Raw genomic sequence first — 21,190 nt, 5'->3', positions numbered from 1 at the left:
AAAACTTTCTAGAGTTACAATGAGATAAAAAAAATAGTAGCACTATAATAGCACTCAGGTGTTTCCTGAAAATACCCCGAAATAATTATTTTACTATTTTGTCTCTCGCCCAAAATAATTAAACTACCTTCTAAAATAAACTCTCAAAAACTTACAAGCCACAATTATCTTCTCTCAAGCTACATCTTTCTTCCGCTCTTTTTTTTACTACATTTGTCACAATGTTTGAGAATAGCATCATTGGCTTTTATAAGCGAATGATGCAGCTCCTCTAATTAATTATGACATTAAAATTGCTGACACAATTAATTCCCCAATCCATTGACAACCGAATTCGATAGTCAACTTTATTTATTTTTTTATTTTATTACATATTACAAAAACAATCATTCATTACTACAAATTACAAAAATAGTCTCTCATTAATTTGGACTTCACAACAATTCCTTTTTTTTATTTAATTGTTTTAAATTAATGTTAATTTTCTCAACAATATTCCCCTTAACTATTAATTTAAAACTTTCATTTTTTTAATATATCTATGATGTACTTTCCCATCATCACCTTGTACACGGAGCATTTCTCTCCGCAAACAACTTTTCGGAGCACTTCTCACCGAATCGATTTGTTGATGCACTTCTTATCAACCTTAAACTATTGGAGCACTTCTCTCCAAATTAAGCAATTTTTTTTTCATCAACATGATGTGCCAAATTGACACTCGTTTCTCTCTTGTTCATGCAATTCCATTGCACGTGCCCAAACTTCTTACACGAAACATTGAGGCTTCCCCTTGCCAGCAGTAATTCTAATCATTACCATGCCTTTTGCAATGATCACATTGAGGAATTTCTTTTTTTTTTCTTTTGAACCTTGGGCAAAGAAAACTCCCTCAACTGCTTGCTCATTTTCTCCATTTTCTCACGCCTAATTCATTTGGTGTGTGATGCTAATATCAGTAGGAGCCCTAACATTGAACCATAGCTCTGATACCACTGTTGGAAATTTTTTTGGATTGCGACAATTCAGCGGAAGCAATAAATCTCAAAGCACAATCAATATATTGCTAAGAAAAATAATAGCTTGAAACTTGAAGACAATTTTATTGAATTTATGAGGTTTACAAGAGGGTGTTCTTTATAAACTTTCTAGAGTTACAATGAGATAAAACAAAAATATTAACACTCAGGTGTTTCCCGAAAATACCCCAAAATAATTATCTTACTATTTTGTCTCTTTCCCAAAATAATTAAACTATCCTCTAAAATAAACTCTCAAAAACTAACAAGGCACAATTTACTCATCTCAAACTATATCTTTCTTCCACTCTTTTTTTACTCTCTTTGTCACAATGTTTGAGAATAGCATCCTTGGCTTTTATAAGCCAATGATGCAGCTCCTCTAATTAATTGTGTCAGCAAAATTGCTGGCAAAATTAATTCCCTCATCCATTGACCACCGAATTAGGTAGTCAACTTTATTTATTTTATTTATTTTTTTATAAATTACAAAAACAATCCTTCATTACTACAAATTACAAAAATAGTCCCTCATTAATTGCGACTTCACAACAATTCCTTTTTTTATTTAATTATTTTAAATTAATAGTTAATTTTCTCAACAATCTTCCTCTTAACTATTAATTTAAAACTTTGATTTTTTTAATATATCTATGATATACTTTCCCATCATCACCTTGTACACGGAGTACTTCTCTCCGCAAACAATTTCTCGGCGCAGTTCTCACCGAATCGATTTGTTGATGCACTTCTCATCAACCTTAAACTATTGGAGCACTTCTCTCCAAATTAAGTAAATTCTTTTTTTATCAACATGATGTGCCAAATTGACACTCTCTTCTCTCTTGTTCATGCAATGCCATTACACGTGCCCAAACTTTTTACATGAAACATTGAGGCTTCCCCTTGCCAGTAGTCATTCTCATCATGACCATGCCTTTTGCAATGACCACATTGAGGAATTTTTTTTTCTTTTGAACCTTGGGCAAAGAAAACTCTCTCAACTGCTTGCTCATTTTCTCCATTTCTCATGCCTAATTCATTTGGTGCGTGACGCTAATATCAGTAGGAGCCCTAACATTGAACCATAGCTCTGATACCACTGTTAGGAATTTTTCTGGATTGCGACAATTCAACAGAAGCAATAAATCTCAAAGCACAAGCAATATATTGATAAGAAAAATAATAGCTTGAAACTTGAAGACAATTTTATTGAATTTATGAGGTTTACAAGAGGGTGTTCTCTAGAAACTTTTTAGAGTCACAATGAGATAAAACAAAAATATTAGCACTCAGGTGTTTCCCGAAAATACCCCGAAATAATTATCTTACTATTTTGTCTCTCCCCCAAAATAATTAAACTACCCTCTAAAATAAACTCTCAAAAACTCACAAGACACAATTTACCTTCTCTCAAACTACATCTTTCTTCCACTCTTTTTTTACTTCATTTGTCACAATGTTTGGGGTAAATTTCATCAATGGTGCACAACCTTTGGTTTATTTCACACTTTGGTATACAACCTTCAATTTGTCTCACTAATATGTACGAACTTATAGGTGACCTCCCACTTTGGTGTACAGCAGGTAAAAATGACCGGTCAACACGCCACATCAGCAGTTTGGCCGGTCAAAAAGTGAAAATTTGACAACCTCATGTAAAATTACTTATATACACTCTTCTTCCTCCTTCCCATTTTCCCTTTCTCTCTCTAACTCCTCTCTCTCTCTCATTCTCTCTCTACCTTATGGTTAGAATCCCAAATGAAATTCTATCGAACCATGGTACACAGAATCTAGAATCATATTCAAGAGATATGTGGTACTACTAAATAACTCCATCATATTTCCCAAAATACGCAAATGGCATCCATATGAGAACCAGTTGCAACTACAACAAGCTCTCCGAGCCATCCCTGCAAATGGAAATCACGGACAACTAAATTAAAATTACTAAGGTTTATGGTCATTTTAAACTATTTTCGAAATTGTATAAAAAAAGAGTGATGAAAATATGGGTAACTAAAAACTCAAGATCGACCAAATATATTTCCAACGACATCTTCTCTAACAGATAGTTCAGAAAGACCCATCAAGTTTTTCATGGATGAAAACCATAATTAAGAAAATTAGGAAAAGGAATTTCATAGATTAAAGTAATAATAGGATTAAAAGGTAGGAACTGAGAAAGAAAAATGGAAAGCAAAATGGGAAAAGATCTTGAGAGAAGTTCCCATAAGAAATAATTACCTCAATCAATATGATCTGGACCTACCTGGATTCAAGGAACAAGGAGAAGTCTTCTTTGAATTTCTTCAAAAATATGCTTCACATACAAGTGGTGGTCTCAACTATAATTATTAGATTACAAAAACTTTGACGAACGCATAAATGGGATTAAATTTTTTTAAAATATTTCTGGATAACCCGAGAAATCCTTCATTTTTTTTATGGGATTCATATGCATTGAATTTTTTTTTTTTTGATTCTAATCATAAGGTAGAGAGAGAATTAGAGAGAGAGAGAGGAGTTAGAGAGAGAAGGGAAAGAGGAAGGAGAAAGAAGAAGAGGGCATATAAGTAATTTTACATAAGGTGGTCAAATTTTGACTTTTTGACCGGTCAAACCGCTGATGTGGCGTGTTGACTTCGCGTTGACCGGTCATTTTTACCTGTTGTACACCAAAGTGGGAGGTCACCTATATGTTCGTACATATTAGTGAGACAAATTTAAGGTTCTACACCAAAGTGTGAAATGGACCAAAGGTTGTACACCATTGATTAAATTTACCCCAATGTTTGAGAATAGCATCCTTGACTTTTATAAGCCAAGGATGCAGCTCCTCTAATTAATTTTGCCAGCAAAATTGCTGGCAAAATTAATTCCTCCATCCATTGACCACCGAATTCGGTAGTCAACTTTTTTTATTTTTTTATTTTTTTACAAATTACAAAAACAATCTTTCATTACTACAAATTACAAAAATAGTCCCTCATTAATTGGGACTTTACAACAATTGTTTTAAATTAATAGTTAATTTTCTCTACAAGAAGTATTACTAGTTTAACGTTCATTGTGATTTATGTTGGAATATGCAGGCCAAACTGAAAGAGGAGACAACCGAGAAGGAAGGATTGCTTAAACAAGTAGCCTCATTGAACGATGAACGACAACAGCTTGAAGCCGCGTTAACATCAGAGGATGAAATGATGAAAGAAAAAGCAGAAGATGATGTGAAGAAATATGAGGAGATCATCAAAGTGTTGGACAAAGAAATATCCTTACTAAAGTTTAAGTCAAAGGGTTCAAGAATAGCTGATCTTAAAAGACTCATGGGTGGAGTTATGGAGTGATAAGAAGCCAAAATGGAAAGAAAAGAAACATTTGGAGATAAAGGGTAGTTGAGGTTTTTGACTGACATTGAGTCTTAAATAAATAGATCTTTGAGTCTTAAATTAATAGTTTAGTAGCAGAAATAAAAAAGGATATATAAGTTTTAGTTGTTTTTTTTATCATACTACAATTGTTGGTTTTGGATTAGTTTTTGCTTGTTTTTTCCTCTCTTTTCAATTCAAAGATTGTTATTGAGTTATGCTATGTTAATTTCCCTGCTAACGGTTTGATTGGTTGGAGAGAAATGGTGGAGCGAGAAATTAAATTGTTTATCAACTCCTTAATTGCCTCAACTTGCTCTTTTAATTTTGAGATGATCTTAATAAGTAGCTGTGAATAGAAGGATATAAAAGAGCTGCATAGGTTAGTTTTCCACTTCTATATGAGATTCCGAATTGATAAATTACAGAACACAAGAAGGCTCTTGTCAGCTCCATGCGTCTTTAAATATGGAGTGGTAGAGTACTTTATGTACGGCTTTACTTCCCTGAGAGAAAACTACTGCTTATTTGTTTGTTGTTTGGACGGTTGACAAAGACAAAGCAACAGTAGCAATTTATGGTGAAGTATATTTGAGGCACTTCAGCAGCAGATTTTCTGATGTTTAAGTTTCTTCATTTAGTTTGTCGTTAAGGACTTAGAATTTATAATTAAATTTGTGAAAGGTTTTTTGAATTATTTTTAGGATGGTGGAAAAATTTCGCTGTAGGACCTTGTTCATACTGATTAGAAATGTTCTTAGTCATTAAAATTAAGAATATATGTCTATAACTGTTATGGGATAGGGGTGAGAAGAAAATAGATAAAAAAAATTTGGGCTTTGGAGACTAATAGATAGGCCCAATTTAAGCAATAGGCCCAACTTCAGCGATCCAACTGAATGGCGAACTGGGTTTCTTAGGCGATTAGGGTTTCTTGAGGAGTATAAATATAGCCTCTTTCTTTGTAATCCGCAACTCGAAAATTATAGTGAAATATCTTGGCTTGGTAGTGCCCCTAGACGTAGTCATTCAAATTGAGTGGTGAACTGGGTAAACAATTCTTGCGTGTTTGTTTATGTTTCGTTTATCGTAATTGCATTAGTTCCTAACAATTGGTATCACAGCGAGGTTACTGGGGCGATTACGATGGGAGATGGAAAAACACCTGTGGAGAAATTCGATGGTTCGGATTTCAGTTTCTAGAAGATGCATATTGAGGATTACCTGTACGGTAAAGATCTGTACCAGCCACTAGGTGACCAACCGGATGATATGTATGATGAAGAGTGGAAGCTGTTGGATAGAAAAACGTTGAGTGTGATTCATCGCTGTCCAGGAATGTGGCGCATCACACAGTGAAGGCAAAGACCATGATGGAGATGTTGGAGATTTTGAGTTCGTTGTACGAGAAGCCCTCCACGGCAAATAAGGTTCATCTGATGCGACGACTGTTTAATCTGCAGATGACGGAGAATATAGCAGTGGCGACGCACTTGAATGATTTTAATATGACGATCACTCAATTAAGCTTTGTAGAAATTGATTTCGACGATGAGGTACTAGCCCTAATTCTGTTATCGTCTTTACCAGAGAGTTGGAGTGGCACAGTTACTGCTCTAAGTGCTTCAGCAGGGAAAGAAAAAGTTAGGTTTGATGATGTCAGGGATTTGATTATAAGCGAGGAGATTCGCAGGAAATAGTCAGGTTCCACATCTGGATCAGCCTTGAATGCAGAAAATCGGGGCAGGTCAGATCACAGGTCAAAGCAGAATCGTGGTAGGTCTAACTCAAAAGGGAGAGGGAAACTTGCCAAGGACAAGAGCCACATCAAGTGTTGGAATTGTAATAAGAAGCACCGCAGAAGGACAAGTCAGTGAACTCAGCCAGCGAAGATTTTGGTGATGCACTTATTCTGAGTGATTCACCTACAGAAACCACAGCAGAAGCCTTGGTATTGAGCGTAAGAAGTCCTCTTGAGTCTTGGGTGTTAGATTCAGGAGCTTCGTTTCACTCATGTAGTAGCGCAGATTTGATGGAAAACTATACCCCTGAGAAGTTCGGAAAGGTTTATCTTGCTGATGATGAGCCTTTGGAGATTATAGGGAAGGGAGGTGTTTCGATCAAGAGCCTGAATGGATCTGTGATAAAGCTGTTTGGTGTAATGCATGTTCTGTCAATTGGGTAAATGGATGATGAAGGTTATTGTGTGATATTCGGAGGTGGTGCCTGGAAAATAACCAAAGGAGCCATGGTGGTTGCTCGTGGTGAGAAGGTTGGGTCGTTGTACCTAACAGACAACGTTTGTAACAACATTGATGTTGTGAGAGAGAATGTCAATGCAGACTTGTGGCACTGTTGTCTTTATCACATGAGTGAAAAGGGGATGAAAGTGCTGTGTTCAAAGGGTCTGTTGCCGGGTCTAAAATCTGCTGATCTTGGGCTGTGTGAAGATTGCATCTTCGGGAAGCAGAAAAGGGTCAGTTTCTCTAAGGATGGCAGAACTTTAAAGAAACAGAAGTTGGAGTTAGTTCACAGCAATCTATGGGGTCCTACACCTGTGAAATCTCTTGGTGGAGCTTCGTACTACATGACCTTCATTGACGACTCCACTAGGAAATTGTGGATCTATTTTCTGAAAAAGAAATCTGATGCTTTTGATTTCTTTCAAAAATGGAAGCCCTTGTTGAGAATGAGACAAGTCTGAAGGTAAAGTGCTTAAGGTCTAACAATGGTGGGGAGTATGAGCTTAGGGAATTCAAGGAATTCTGTGCTGAGAATGGAATTCGCATGGAGAAGACTCTGAAAGGAACTCCTCAGGAGAATGGAGTTGCAGAACGTATGAACAGAACTCTATGTGAGCGTGCTAGAAGCATGAGGCTGAAGTGCGGACTTCCGAAGATGTTCTGGGCAGAAGCAGTTAACAATGCAGCTTTCTTGATCAACAGAGGGCCATCGACTCCCTTGCAGAATGGCATTCTTGAAGAGGCTTAGAGTGGCAAGCAGGTAAATCTGTCCTTTCTACAAGTATTTGGATGTGATTCATATGTTCATATTGCTCCCCTTGAGAGAAGTAAGTTAGATGTGAAGTCTGTTAAATGCACGTTTATTGGATACGGCGATGATGATTTCAGATTTCAGTTCTGGGATAGTCAGAACAGGAAGATTATTCGCAGTCGGGACGTTGTTTTCAAAGAGCAAATGATGTACAAAGATAGTTTGGGAGCATCTGATACTGTTGATTCAGAACCTGAAGTCGTGGACCTAGACATCACGAATTCTGGTGGGAGCAAGGAGGTAGTTGTTGAGGAAGAAGAAGAAGAACCCCAAACTCCAGCGGTTACACTACGCAGATCCACTAGAGAGCGTAGAGCACCTGACAGGTTCACGCCTATAAGCAACTACATGCTGCTGACAGATAGTGGTGAACCGGAAAGCTACTTGGAGGCATCTCGTGGAGAGGATGCGAACAAGTGGAGGCTTGAAATAGATGATGAGATGGATTCCTTGATGACCAATGGCACTTGGGAACTTGTTGAGCTTCCAAAGAGTAAGAAGACGTTACAGAACATGTGGATTTTCATAATCAAAGAGGAGGCTGATGGTAGCAAGCGCTACAAGGCAAGGCTGGTCGTGAAAGGTTTTCAGCAGAGGTACGGTATGGATTACACTGACGTTTTTACTCCAGTGGTGAAGCTGACTATTATTCGTTTAGTGTTGAGTATGGTTGCTGCAGAAGATTTGGAGCTGCAACAAATGGATGTAAAAACGACATTTCTTTATGGGGACTTAGATGAAGACATCTATATGAAGCAACCTCAGAGCTATGAGTCTGATAACACTGAGCTCGTGTGCAAGTTGAACAAGAGCTTGTATGGTCTGAAACAAGCTCCAAGATAGTGGTACAAGAAATTTGACGGATTCATGCATGAAATTAAGTTCGTGAGGAGTGAAGCTGATCATTGTTGTTACTTCATGAAACTGGATGAGGGTTGCATCATTTTACTGTTATATCTTGATGATATGCTGATTGCAGGGTCGAGTGCTCGAGAAGTGAGAAAACTGAAGAAGCAGTTATCTGAGCGGTTTGCTATGAAAGATCTCGGAGAAGCTAAGCAGATTCTGAGTGTGAGGATTGAAAGAGATAGGAAGGCTGGAAAGTTGCATCTCTCACAAGCTGAGTATATCAAGAAGGTCTTGAAAAGATTCGGCATGCAAGATGCCAAGCCACCTAAGGTTCCTTTGGGTAGCCATTTCAAGCTATCTAAACAAGACTCACCCAAGAACAGAGAAGAGCGAGCCCAGATGGAGAGAACTCCATATGCCTCAGCAATTGGCAGCTTGATGTATGCAATGGTGTGCACAAGGCCGGATATTGCACATGCTATGGGAGTTGTTAGTCGCTTCATGGGAGACCCTGGTAAGAAACATTGGGAAGCAGTAAAGTGGATTTTGAGATACCTGAAGGGAACCACTGAACAAGCTTTGTTTTTGAGGGCAAGGAAGTTATGTTGACAGGATATATGGATGCAGATTTGGCATCTAGTGACCTTGACAAGAGAAGTACAACCGGATATGTCTTCACATTGGGTGGTACTGCTGTCTCTTGGGCTTCAAATCTGCAGAAGGTGGTGGCTTTGTCCACTGCAGAAGTTGAGTATGTTGCAGTGACTGAGGCTAGTAAGGAGATGGTATGGTTGCAGAATTTCTTGCATGAGTTGGGAAAGGAGTAGAAGGATCTGATTCTATACAGCGACAATCAGAGTGCCATTCATTTGGCGAAGAATCCCGCCTTTCACTCAAGGACAAAGCACATAGAGTTGAAGTATCACTACATACGACATCTCTTGGACAGGAAGACATTGCAGTTGATGAAGATTCCAGACACAGAGAATCATGCAGACATGTTGACTAAGATTGTAACCTTAGAGAAGCTGAAGCTTTGTATGGCTTCAGTTGGCCTTGGTAACTAAGTTGAAGCCATGGCACTACCACCAGAAAACGGATTTAGTCTCCAGGTGAGAGATTGTTGGGCTTTGGAGACTAATAGATAGGCCCAATTTAAGCAATAGGCTCAACTTCAGCGATCCAACTGAGTGGCAAACTAGGTTTCTTGGGCGATTAGGGTTTCTTGAGGAGTATAAATATACTTCTTTCTTTGTAATCCGCATCTCAAAAATTATAGTGAAATATCCTGGCTTGGTGAGTGGCGAACTGGGTAAACAATTCTTATGTGTTTGTTTGTGTTTCGTTTATCGTAATTGCATTAGTTCCTAACAAAAAGGACATGTGAAGGTTTATTGTTCTTTATTCAATTCTTGTCAGCTCCATCTTCCATCCTTTGCCCTAAATTAAAGTCAAATATACATATTATTTACTCAAAAACAGCTACCCCTGTTCTGATATGGGACTGGGAGGGAGCTTCATATGTCAATTGAGATATTATTCTCAAAAACACATTTAAATAAATAAATGAGCACTAGAGGAAAACCATGTCAATTGTAACCTAGTAAAAAACCCTAGCTGCAACCCTTTAACCCTTACTACCCTCGTGCACATTTCAGAACATAATACGAAAAGAAGAGGCAATAGCTTAGACAAAACAAAATGCATATTCTTTCTACTCAATTGCAATAAACAAGACCAGACTACGACATTTCTCAGATTCAAAAAGGTTCATTGACAAAGTAACTTTCTGTATTCCTTTGGAATGCAAATATATATATATTATATATATATATATTTATATTTATATTTCTGCTTCTTCTTAATCATTGCATACCCAACATTATTAAGTAATGTACTTTCAAACATCAAATCTGTTGCATCAAGGAACTGCTAAGCCATTTCATAACTTGAATATCAAGTTGCAAGGAATTCAATTATCTGGCAGGCAAATACAAAATTTGGTTACACTTTAACAAAAACAAAGATGACCACATGGAAGCTTGAAAAAATATATTCAAGCTTGCATTATTAGACAACATTTATCACAACTTTAGCAGGCATCCAGATCCCGGCATGGAGGAGGTTTTGGTTCACCTTGCAAACTAGTATTGCCTCCCTCAGGTCCACACCTAATGCGATTTGGATTTTGTGTGCCAGGCTAACATAAGAAAAAAAGGTTCAAGAACTGAATAGCACAATCATCAATTATAAAAGAAAAAACTCAAGCAACCAGTCACATTGACTTACTGGTAGCTTCTCTCCCCTTTTTAAGGTCTCAACGATCTCAACAACACGTTTTGGGGTAACATCTTCCTGCAATCAGGATAAGAGAGCAGCATGAATCTATATTTGAACTAATATGTATTACTTGTCAAGCACAAATAGATCACCATGGACCCACGTAATAATTATAAGTGTATCCTTCAGATCCGTTTGAATAATCAGCAACAGTAATCATGGGAGCATTTACACAACATCCCTGCCACAAAAAAAAAAAAAAAAACAATAACTATCATTAAACATTTCTTATGGAGCTTACTAACATAAAATCCTCATTCATAGCTTGAAGTACATTCATATGTTCTATGATCCTAAACAAGATGGACCAAGCCCAAATTTAGGTAATTGATACCATTATGTTGGTGGTATCATGCTATTACTATAAAATATAATAATGCAATGTTTCTTAGGTTGTAGCATAAAGCTTCATATAAATACCATATACACAAAATCCTGCAGGATTAACATTCAGAAAACTGGGAAAGATATAAATCCAAATGCATGAACATATACAAACGCATATTCACTACAAAAATAAAAAAGTTTGGATGGTTATTATAAATTTTTCACTCAAAGATTGTATTTCATACTATTAACAACAACCCGCATGGATGAAATATTGGCCTATAATTCTTAATATCAGAATTAACCAAACAAGTAATTAAACTCCAACTTGATTAAAAAAGAAAACTATAGCTCTGTTAGTACAAAAACACACTTCACGTTGTGCTATTTAACAAATTGCTCCAAATTAACTTTTTTTGAACCAATTGATCCCCGAATTTGATGAGTCGGTTATTAGTCAATCCAAGACGTAATACTTAAAAAAAGATACGCTGATAGTGAAGAGTCAATACTAATTAAATTCAATTATACTGATTTAACTTTTAACTAAAGCTAATTCAAGCATAAGTGCCTCTTTGTCTCAGAGGTTGTTTGATAACCTCATTCAACACTTAAAATTAATAAAAGTTAATATATTAAGCAATCATTAGTTTTGAGCTTATTTGGTCCCACATTTTAAAAGTCTCAATTAAGTAAAAGAACCACTTAATCTAACAAGTAAAATTAGTTAACTTCAAATTTTCAGTTGAACACATCAATAATAATATTTAAAATTCTTTAACAAATCATTTATATTCTCCTCAAATGTAATTATTATATTACCCTTTATCATTTAAATTTTTCATAAAACGCCTTCCTAGTTTTAAATTCAGTACTTTATTTTTCTAACTCATCAAACTACTCTATCATCAACAGTTTCAATATTGAAATTATTCACCACTGAAAATTCAGTACTTGTTTTTTGACTCTGCTCTTTGGGTAGAGAGGGAATTGTAAATTCTGTAAATTCCTGTGGAGTTTGAGTTCATCTCAGCTCAATACTATCTTGTTCTTTTCTTTAATCTCTAGAGAGAGTTTCTTAATCTATTTCTATATATATGTTTTCCAGTTTCTATCAAAAGCTGATATTTCAATGATCATAGATAGTTGATTCAAAGATTTTACCATATATTTCAATGCGATCAATGCTTATTGAAGTGGCAACGCAGAGAGAAGGAGCTCAATATTTATTGAAGTGGGTCCCGAATGGTGGACAATGGTGAATTATGTAAGATGGAGTTGGAATCAAAGAAATTAGTGAAATCCAACAAAGACAGAGGAGAAAGAGATGATAACGTTTGATCTCTGTCTACTGTGGTGAGGGGAGAAGTGAAAGCAGGAGGTCAATACGAAGGGGAAATGGGGTTTCAATCTCAGGTTAACAAAAAAATTTAATCAATGTATGTAGTTCAACTTTAATGGCTTGGGTTGGGCCATTTTGAGTCATCAAGTTCAGGGGTTAATTGGTACAAAAAGTTAACTCGGAGCAATTTGTCCAGATGCAAATACGGGGATGTTTATACTAGTAGCAAAAAAAAAAAAAACACATTCAGGCCACATAAACAGAGTGGAAGACTCACCATGCATTCCATCTCCCCAACAGAGAACAAACCATCCTTTGTTACTTCTGCACATTGGAAATTTAAAAGGCTTACTCTTCACATCCAAACATTTTAAGTTGCAGTTACATGTAATGTGATTGAAGGCAACATATCTACTCTTTATATCTCACCGTTACGCTTCACTCCCAAGTGCTTCAGTAATGCATCTTCAATTTCTCGTGAACCACGTATCATACAAGGTGTTGTCCCACACACCAATAGGTGGTATTTGCCAACCTGAAATTTCAATCAAAGAAGTTGATGTAGGTAAGCTGCACGTTGTGCCATAAGAAATTGGTATCTATAGAAAAAAGTTCGAACTATCAGACTGTTTCAGGAGATATATTTTCTCACCGGTGTGCGGTTGAACATCGAATAAAAGGTTGCAACTTCATATATACGGATAGGAGCAACTCCGACAACCTTAGCTACCTACAGAATTCATAAAATATTCAACTAAAAAAATTATTCATATATAATTATTTTGGGCAAAATGAAGTTTTTAAACCAAAAATTTACCATTATGAACAAATGACAAACAACAATTGAAAAGAACAGTTTGAAACTAATTAAGCGCATAAGGATTCTATGAGCACAAAATCAGCTTCCTTCCACAGAATATAAATATACAACAATTTTAGGCTGGCGCTGGAATCCAGAAATAGGAAACTGCCTTGAAGATTTACAGAATCAGTTTGAGTTTTTCCTCAGTGTAGATCAAGGTAATCTGTTGATAAATGAGCCTATTTGCATTCTATTCAGGAATATAAGAACCCGCATTGACTTTGATTTTCTACTCTTACAACCTCTTCTATCTCTTTAATGATGATACCAACACAAAACACAAATTTATAAATTTCAAGTGCAAAGTTCAATGATTGTGGCTACAATTTACTGTTACTGTTGCTTCTACTTATAACATTGTCTGTGTCTTAAAAAATTTCTTTCTATATAAAGATGATGCAATTTTTGAAGATGGTAATAAGAGGCGTAACAAAATGAGATGCTCTTGGACTTAGTTAAGCAAGACCATTTTCACTGTACTTTGAATCAAATAAATCTTCAATGGGTATACTGGTTTAGCATTTATATTAGAATTTAGCACCAATAAATAATAATAAAAAAGGGCGCCCGGTGCATTACGCGTCCCCGCTTAAGCGAGGGTCCAGGGAGGGGTCCAACCACAAGGGTGTACTGGGGGCAAGCCTTCCCCTACCAATATTTTGGCAAGAGGCCGCTCCTAAGACTCGAACCCGTGACCTCTCAGTCACACGACAACAACGTTTACTGTTGCGCCAAGGCTCGCCCTCTAGAATTTAGCACCAATATCATCCATTAATTGTGCACAACAAGAATAAATTATGTCCTCCCATTTTGGTCAAGAAAGGCAATGATATAACAGCATTCAACTCAAACCAACTACTATGCAGTATCATTTGTTTGTATTTCGTGGAAGTAAATAATCATGCATGATACATGTTGTGTAATACCAAGCATATCACAAAATTCACAATGTCACGGAGGAATAGTTCAAGAAACGAGTCCAAGCACATAAAAATTTAAATTGATTGCAGAAGTTTCATATGTTCATGACCACTTACTGCATCCATTGCTGAAACAGGAAGCCATCCTCCATGCTGCTGTTGTGCAAGGTCTAGCAGAGGAATAACTGCTGATTGTTGATAGTTAGATGGATAATGAGAAAGTATTTCTTTAACCTACCACCAGAAATCCAGTAGGAAAAGAAAAATATTAGTGAGTTTGAAACTGTCCCAATCAAAATGTTAACAATTTGTTTGAATAATGTGAAAAATCATTCAATCTATATCAATTCCATGATAAATTCTCAATCGTTCTGTATCACTTCTCCCTCATAATAACTACAAGATATTGATGATCATCTTACTCATAGAAGAGAAAGCTATAGAACGAATTCCCCACTTAATTGACTTCTAGATGGTGACAAATTAGTTGATACTACCCCAAATCAAGGAGTAAAGTTTAATAATTGATAAGTTCGCAAAGAGATCATTATCATTGACAACGTCAATCTGAGTGTCTAGATTACTGATACAAGTAGCAATAAATATTTGCTTTAAATGTTATAACTTCTCTGATAGCAACATATCAAAGAGCTGGACATATCTAATAATAAAAGTTCTAATACCTAAACAAATATTTTTTAGGCAAAAACCTAAAATAATTGTTCTAGAAAAGAGTGAGCATACAAAAGGTCCAGGGCACTTCAAGCTTCAAATTGCAGTAAAAATATGTCCAATTGCGCGCTAAAGGGCAAAAAATCATATAGCTTAGGGATATGTTTGACTCTGTATTGCATCATGATCATAGATTTTCAATTCTAGGACTAGCATTTAGTAACATCTACTGGTAGAGGCAAACTAGTTATTACTACTTCATAAAATCAGAATGCAGAATGAGTATATCATAGGAACAAGAAAAGTTATCAAGACTGTTAGTATAATAATTAACCAATCTACTTTACAGCATTATATTCATACAAATCTCATAGCTTTAAGCGGTCCATTTGAGTTGCTGCAAGCTTTTATGTTGGAAGGGAGAAAGTTTCTGAATAAGAAACACCACGCTTGAAAAACCCTACATTTACCTTATCAAACTAAAAGTTGTTCAAAGTCTAAAATCAGTAGCGATCTTTACATCTAAAATTTGAAAATCAGAATATCATAAAATTAGGACAGTAATAAAAATAATATTATATAATACTGACATATGAATATATGGAGAAAATTTTGTATAAGTATATAATATCATATGAATATAAGTATTATACCGACATGAACCTATACAAAAAATGTAGATTCACGTAACTTCCAATATTTGCTTCAACCGTTAATATATGAACTCAATTAATAAGTTGAAATAATATGATAAATTGAACATGCCCGTGTCACAAATTTGCACAAGAACACGATTCTGGTAGACAGATTGTTAGCACTTGTCACTTTACCTTTTCTCTATTTTTATCACTGAACTCCCATGGAAGGTTTGGATTGTTCTCCGGAGTATCAAGATGCTGCAAAATAACCGATTTTACGATATTAAATTAATGGAAACATAGAATGGTCAACATCTTGGCGACAACGCTCAGACTCACATAGTTTAGGGCCGTGGACAAAAATCGAGTTGTCTGCAGAAACGACAGGAACAAAGTAATTAGATCAAAAGAATGATTCAAATGCAGCAAAATTGAGAGGAAAAAATTAAACCTGAGAGGTTGGACGGAGGACTTGACGGATCTCACGGAGACGCGTGGCGGCGAGACGAGCTAGCATTTTGAAGGACGCTGAGCTCAGTGAAGAAGATAGAAATCACCAATTTCTGATACCAGAAAAGAGAAAATTGAAATCGGGCAGCTTCTCTTCCTAAGTGGAAATGTTAACGTGTGCATACATCGCACTACCTGCGCATGATTGCATCATAGAACGCCCATTGGAGTATTAGGCCTTCCTAAATTTTAGATAAAGCCCACAATGAGGAACAAAAGAATACCCCAACCCAAACCCCTTCAGCCTCCAAATCAGAAAAGTAATTGATATTTGCGGATATAATAACTTAAATAACATTTGATTCAAAAAAAAAAAAAAAAAACTTAAATAACAGTCAAAATGTTTTCGAATTTTTTATTATGTAGTAATAAAATTTATCTTAATTAAAAATATTAGGGATAAACTTAGTAAATTACTATACATAGCCACAAATTCCTACCTCTAGCCCCGTGAATAGACGGTTGGACAAAGTTTGAAAAAACCCAAAACCTCTCAAACACCCTAAACGCTATTGGATCAAATCCGGACTAATTTCTCAACCAAACAATGGATCGTGACAAGGACGGTAAAGGGAAAGCAAAAATGGTACGATTTACGATTTTCGTTTGATGATTTTAGCTTCGTTTTTGAATCTGTGCCGCTTTTTTTTTAATCGTCGGAATCGCAGTCGGACGTGTGAACATCACGCCCGACCTGTGGTTCGGACGTTTGAATATCACGCCCAACCTATGGTGCGGACGTGATAGCCTCATACCCGCATCATAAATCGGGCATGATGTTCAAACGCCCGAACCACAGGTCGGGCGTGATATTCTCACGCCCACACCATAGTTCGGGCGTGATGTTCATACGCCCGAGTGGTGTTTGATGTTTTTAAAAAAAAAAAAAAATATATAATTACATTTAATTAAATTGTTAAATGTTTAGATTAATTTGATTATAATTTATATGTTAAATGTTTAGATTAATTTAATGTAATTTTGTAGACGAAGCGGTCTACTATCGCGGGGAAATCTGTCTTGTCATCTGCTCGTCGTTTAGATATGGATGAGGAGGAGGATACACCACGGCATACGAGACAATGTGGTATTGATATATCGGGTCGTAGACGGAGATGGGCTGCGACGGAGCAGGTGCGGAGGGGTCCGATTGTGGAGGCTGTATTGGATCAGCCCGAGATTCGGGGAGCGGAGGTGGCAACGGATTATGATGACCGAGATCGTGATGTTGATGTTGTGGATGACTATTTCCAGGTGGTAGCCCTGGTACTGCGACAGTCTGTATCTAGTGGTGATGGTGATGGTGAGGGTGAGGATGGCGATGAGCAGCCGATCTAGGGCAGACAGCGCAGAGGTGGTTGCTTTGCGAGTATAGGTATTTTTAATTTGCATATAGTATTTTAAATTTTAGTATAGTATAATATTTTAGTATAATTTTATAATTTTAGTATAATATAGTATTTTAGTATAATTTTATAATTTTAGTATAGTATATTATTTTAATATAGTATAGTAATTTTATAATTTTAGTATAATTTTAGTATAATATTAGTATAATTTTAGTATAGTATAGTATTTTAGTATAGTATAGTATTTTTATAATTTTAGTATAGTATTAGTATTTTAGTATAATTTTATAATTTTAGTATAATTTTATAATTTTAGTATAGTATAGATTTTAGTATAATTTTAAATTTCAGGGACCAGCAAACGTCTCAATGCTATTGAGGACCAGAGCTGGATTGTTTCTAGACCGGTGGATGGTGGCCTCATTCACTACAAGAAATATGACATTTTATGACTATTTTATTTTCTACAAACATAATTTCGTCACTAATAATCAGTTATATATGACAAATTTTACCTTTCATCATTGTTTTTAATCTTCTCATGACAATTTTTACGAACATCTCCATTGTTCTACCAATTCGTCACTATTAGATATATATTATGACAATAAGTAGAATATCGTAACTTATAGTTTTGGAGGTAAAAGTAAGTAGAATAAATATGGAGGGAAAATATTTTCGTGACGATATAAGAATAATTGGTGACGAATATGTCGTCGTTGTAAGAATTATTTTTTATGACACTTTGTATTTATGATAATTTAATTCGAACAAATGGTAACGAATTAGATTTTGTCATTTATTGTTATTTTTTGTGATATTATTTAAATATTGTTATGCATTATGGTATTATTATGACGATATTTGAATGACCGTCACCGTAATATTTTCAGAATTTTTTTAATCATATCAAATTGGAATAAAATAATAATTTTAATGACAAAATATTTGTTTCTATTCTCCACCTTTTCTATTTTCCAGAACGAGAACATGTATAGAGTCGAGTACAATAACTTACCAAACAGTGCAAAGCTAACGGTGGAGAACGTTCCTAGAAAAAGGCGATTGGACCAAAGTTGTCATAAAATTATTTGTTTTAATCTCAGATTGTAATGTCATAACATATATTTAATATATGACAATTAAGCATTTTGTTATTATACGATAATATTACATCACGATCTTTATCATTAATTAAGATGTACCTTTAATGGCCATATAATTGTCATATATTAATAATATTCAACAACAAATGAGATTTTAACGTGACAATATTTTGACAGTTATAATGACATTAAAATTCTGCAATTTCGGTTTGATATAGATATTTGTCACCTTAAACTATATATTTGTGGACAAAGTATGAATTTCGTCAATATAATATTTATGTTTCATGACCAAGTTTAATCTTAAGTGACAAAAATAGTGATAGCTATAATGTCATTTAAACTCTCAAATTTTGAACTTATATTTATTTGTCACTTTAGCTATGTTTTAAGTTGACAAAATTTGAATTCGATCATCTAAGTGTTCACAATTCATGACGAAATTAAGTTTTACGTGACAAAATATTGATAATAATAGTGACAGAATAAGAGTCACTAAAACAAAACAGAATAATGACACATGATCTTTTTCGTCATATAAAAATAAATGATTTATGACGAAATGAAAAATCATCATATATACATAATACCACGCTCCTACTATGACGTTCGATGTAACAATAAATTTTCGTCACCTATTGCATATTGTGACGAAAAATCATGTTTTCATGACAATTTATGTGCGTCATAAAAGACCTAATTTCTTGTAGTGATTGATGGTTCCGTGATTCCTAATTTTTTAGGACATGTTGCCTCACAGATGCCGGGAGGGGAGCTTCGATCGTTTCTGACATGCTATAACAGAGCATTAGCATGTCAGAATTTGGGGGTGTGGTTATCTAGTGCGTCACCTGAGGTAAGAATAATTTAGTTTATCAAAATTATTTTAATTATTATTTTTAACCTTAAACAAATAATTTTTTTTATTAATTGTATATGTGTCATTTTACAGCTGCGGATATGGTCCAGTCTGGGTTGTCGCACCTCCCATCAACCATGTTTAGGAACCTCGACACTCCGCTATTAACTGCGTTCGTGTAGCGGTGGCAGTCGGATACGAACTCCTTCCACATGTCGTTCGGGGAGATGACTATTCTACTGCATGATGTATGGCAGATTCTGCGTATCCCGATCGATGGTACGATGGTGTCCAAGTCTTCCAGTACTGAGCGGCTGCATGTCATGTGCTTGATGATGTTCGGGGTCACTCAGGAAGAGCTGTTATCGCCATCCCGACATTACTAGAGTGGTGGAGGTGTATTTGTTGATGTTGTACACAGACTTACCAGCGAGGGTAGGGATGACACTACTCGGGCCACGGCGTGGATGTGGCTTATGCTCGGATCCACCTTGTTTGTTGACAAGAGTGGCGATAGGATTAGGCTATCCCATCTGGCTGAGGTTCACGGCAGTGTCAGAGGGGCAGCTGGACTTTCATGAAGGTCTGCTACACTTGCCACGTTATATCGGCAGCTGGAGATAGAGAGCAGAGGAGACTGTTCTGGTATATGCGAATGTTTGACCCTACTACAATCGTGGATATATGAGTATTTTTCGGTGTTCCGGCCGCATAGACTACCACACAAGATCCCAACTGACTGTCCTCGTGCATGCAGATGGGAGGTCAGGATACCAGGCAAGACGACCGCCCGACTAGAGACCATACGTGCATAGCTGGACCGCATGACGGCAGCCGAGGTATTAAATTATAGTTTTATTTATAATTTTAGTATTAATTATATTTTTAATTTTAATTTTAATTTAAGTCTTATTTATAGTATATTATTATTTAGGGTAAAGTTCAAATAAAACCCCTGTGGTTTCACTAATTTTCAGATAAAGGATTGTGGTTTACTTTTTGTCAAAACGAGGATTGAGGTTTTTAACTTTAACAAATTAAGGACTTTTTCGATTGATACTATTAAAATCACCTTTGACGACTTCAAAAATGACATATTTTAAGAACTGCTAATATTCTAAGCAACTTTAATTCTTCAACTTTTTTATTTTGAGATTGTTTAGATGATGTTTGGTAAAAAGAGATAAAGTTAGTGTTTAGAGAGAGAAAGTTCCAAAAGATATGATTTTCGAAAATCGAAAATGTAGTTTCATAGAAAATATGACATTGAACAACTTTAATTCTTGAAAATTTTCATTTTCAGATCGTTAAAGATGGTTTTAATAGCATTAATCCAAGTTTGAAACTTCAATCCTTATTTTGACAAAAAGTAAACCACAGTCCTTTATCTGAAAATTAGTGAAACCACATGGGTTTTATTTGAACTTTACCCTATTATTTATTATTGAGTATTATTTTTTACAGATGACGTGGTTGCCTTATGGTTTTGTCCCCGATGATGATCAACTTCGAGTGTCCTACGCCGGTTGGATACTGTGTAGAGACATTGTATCATGTCTGTGACCAAAAAGTTCAATCACGTCCGTATTCAAATCGTTATAGGGGTTATAGTGTATATATTTCAAGTATTAATTGTGCATTATAATTATATTATTGGGAGTATTATAAAAGGTGTTTGGAATGAATAACTTGAAATGAATATAGTTAAGTTATTTTGTGTCACTTACATGGAAATTGGAACTATTTTTATAAAACAAAATAATTTAAAAATAAATGAAATTATTCTTAATTATTCAAAACAATTTAAATCAATTAATTATTGATATATGTTCGAATCTGAAAATTCTCAAAATTTTGATTGGAAGTTGGAATTAAATCTTTTCATGGTGTCTCCACTATTAACTCTCAGAACACTTCAATTTCTAACTAAACTTAAAATTCAAATCTCTGGTAAGAATATGTACCAAAA

General features: G+C 35.4%; 1 protein-coding gene across 1 annotated transcript; it reads right to left on the bottom strand.

Moving 5' to 3' along the window:
- Nucleotides 1-10,217: 10,217 nt before the first annotated feature.
- LOC136218201 (NADH dehydrogenase [ubiquinone] flavoprotein 2, mitochondrial-like) lies at nt 10,218-16,061 on the bottom strand. The gene is made up of 10 exons (XM_066004967.1): nt 15,849-16,061; nt 15,737-15,769; nt 15,590-15,655; nt 14,205-14,321; nt 12,958-13,035; nt 12,735-12,840; nt 12,583-12,629; nt 10,740-10,817; nt 10,586-10,651; nt 10,218-10,496 (listed from the first exon to the last, which is right to left on the bottom strand). Exons 1-10 carry the CDS (start codon nt 15,912-15,914, stop codon nt 10,389-10,391), a joined length of 765 nt encoding a protein of 254 aa, XP_065861039.1. The 5' UTR covers nt 15,915-16,061; the 3' UTR covers nt 10,218-10,388.
- Nucleotides 16,062-21,190: the final 5,129 nt, after the last annotated feature.

The sequence above is a fragment of the Euphorbia lathyris genome, chromosome 2 (assembly GCF_963576675.1).
Source record: "Euphorbia lathyris chromosome 2, ddEupLath1.1, whole genome shotgun sequence".
NCBI classification, from domain to species: domain Eukaryota; kingdom Viridiplantae; phylum Streptophyta; class Magnoliopsida; order Malpighiales; family Euphorbiaceae; genus Euphorbia; species Euphorbia lathyris.
The sequence above is the reverse complement of the archived record's forward strand: the minus strand, read 5'-3'. Positions and strand labels throughout refer to the sequence as shown.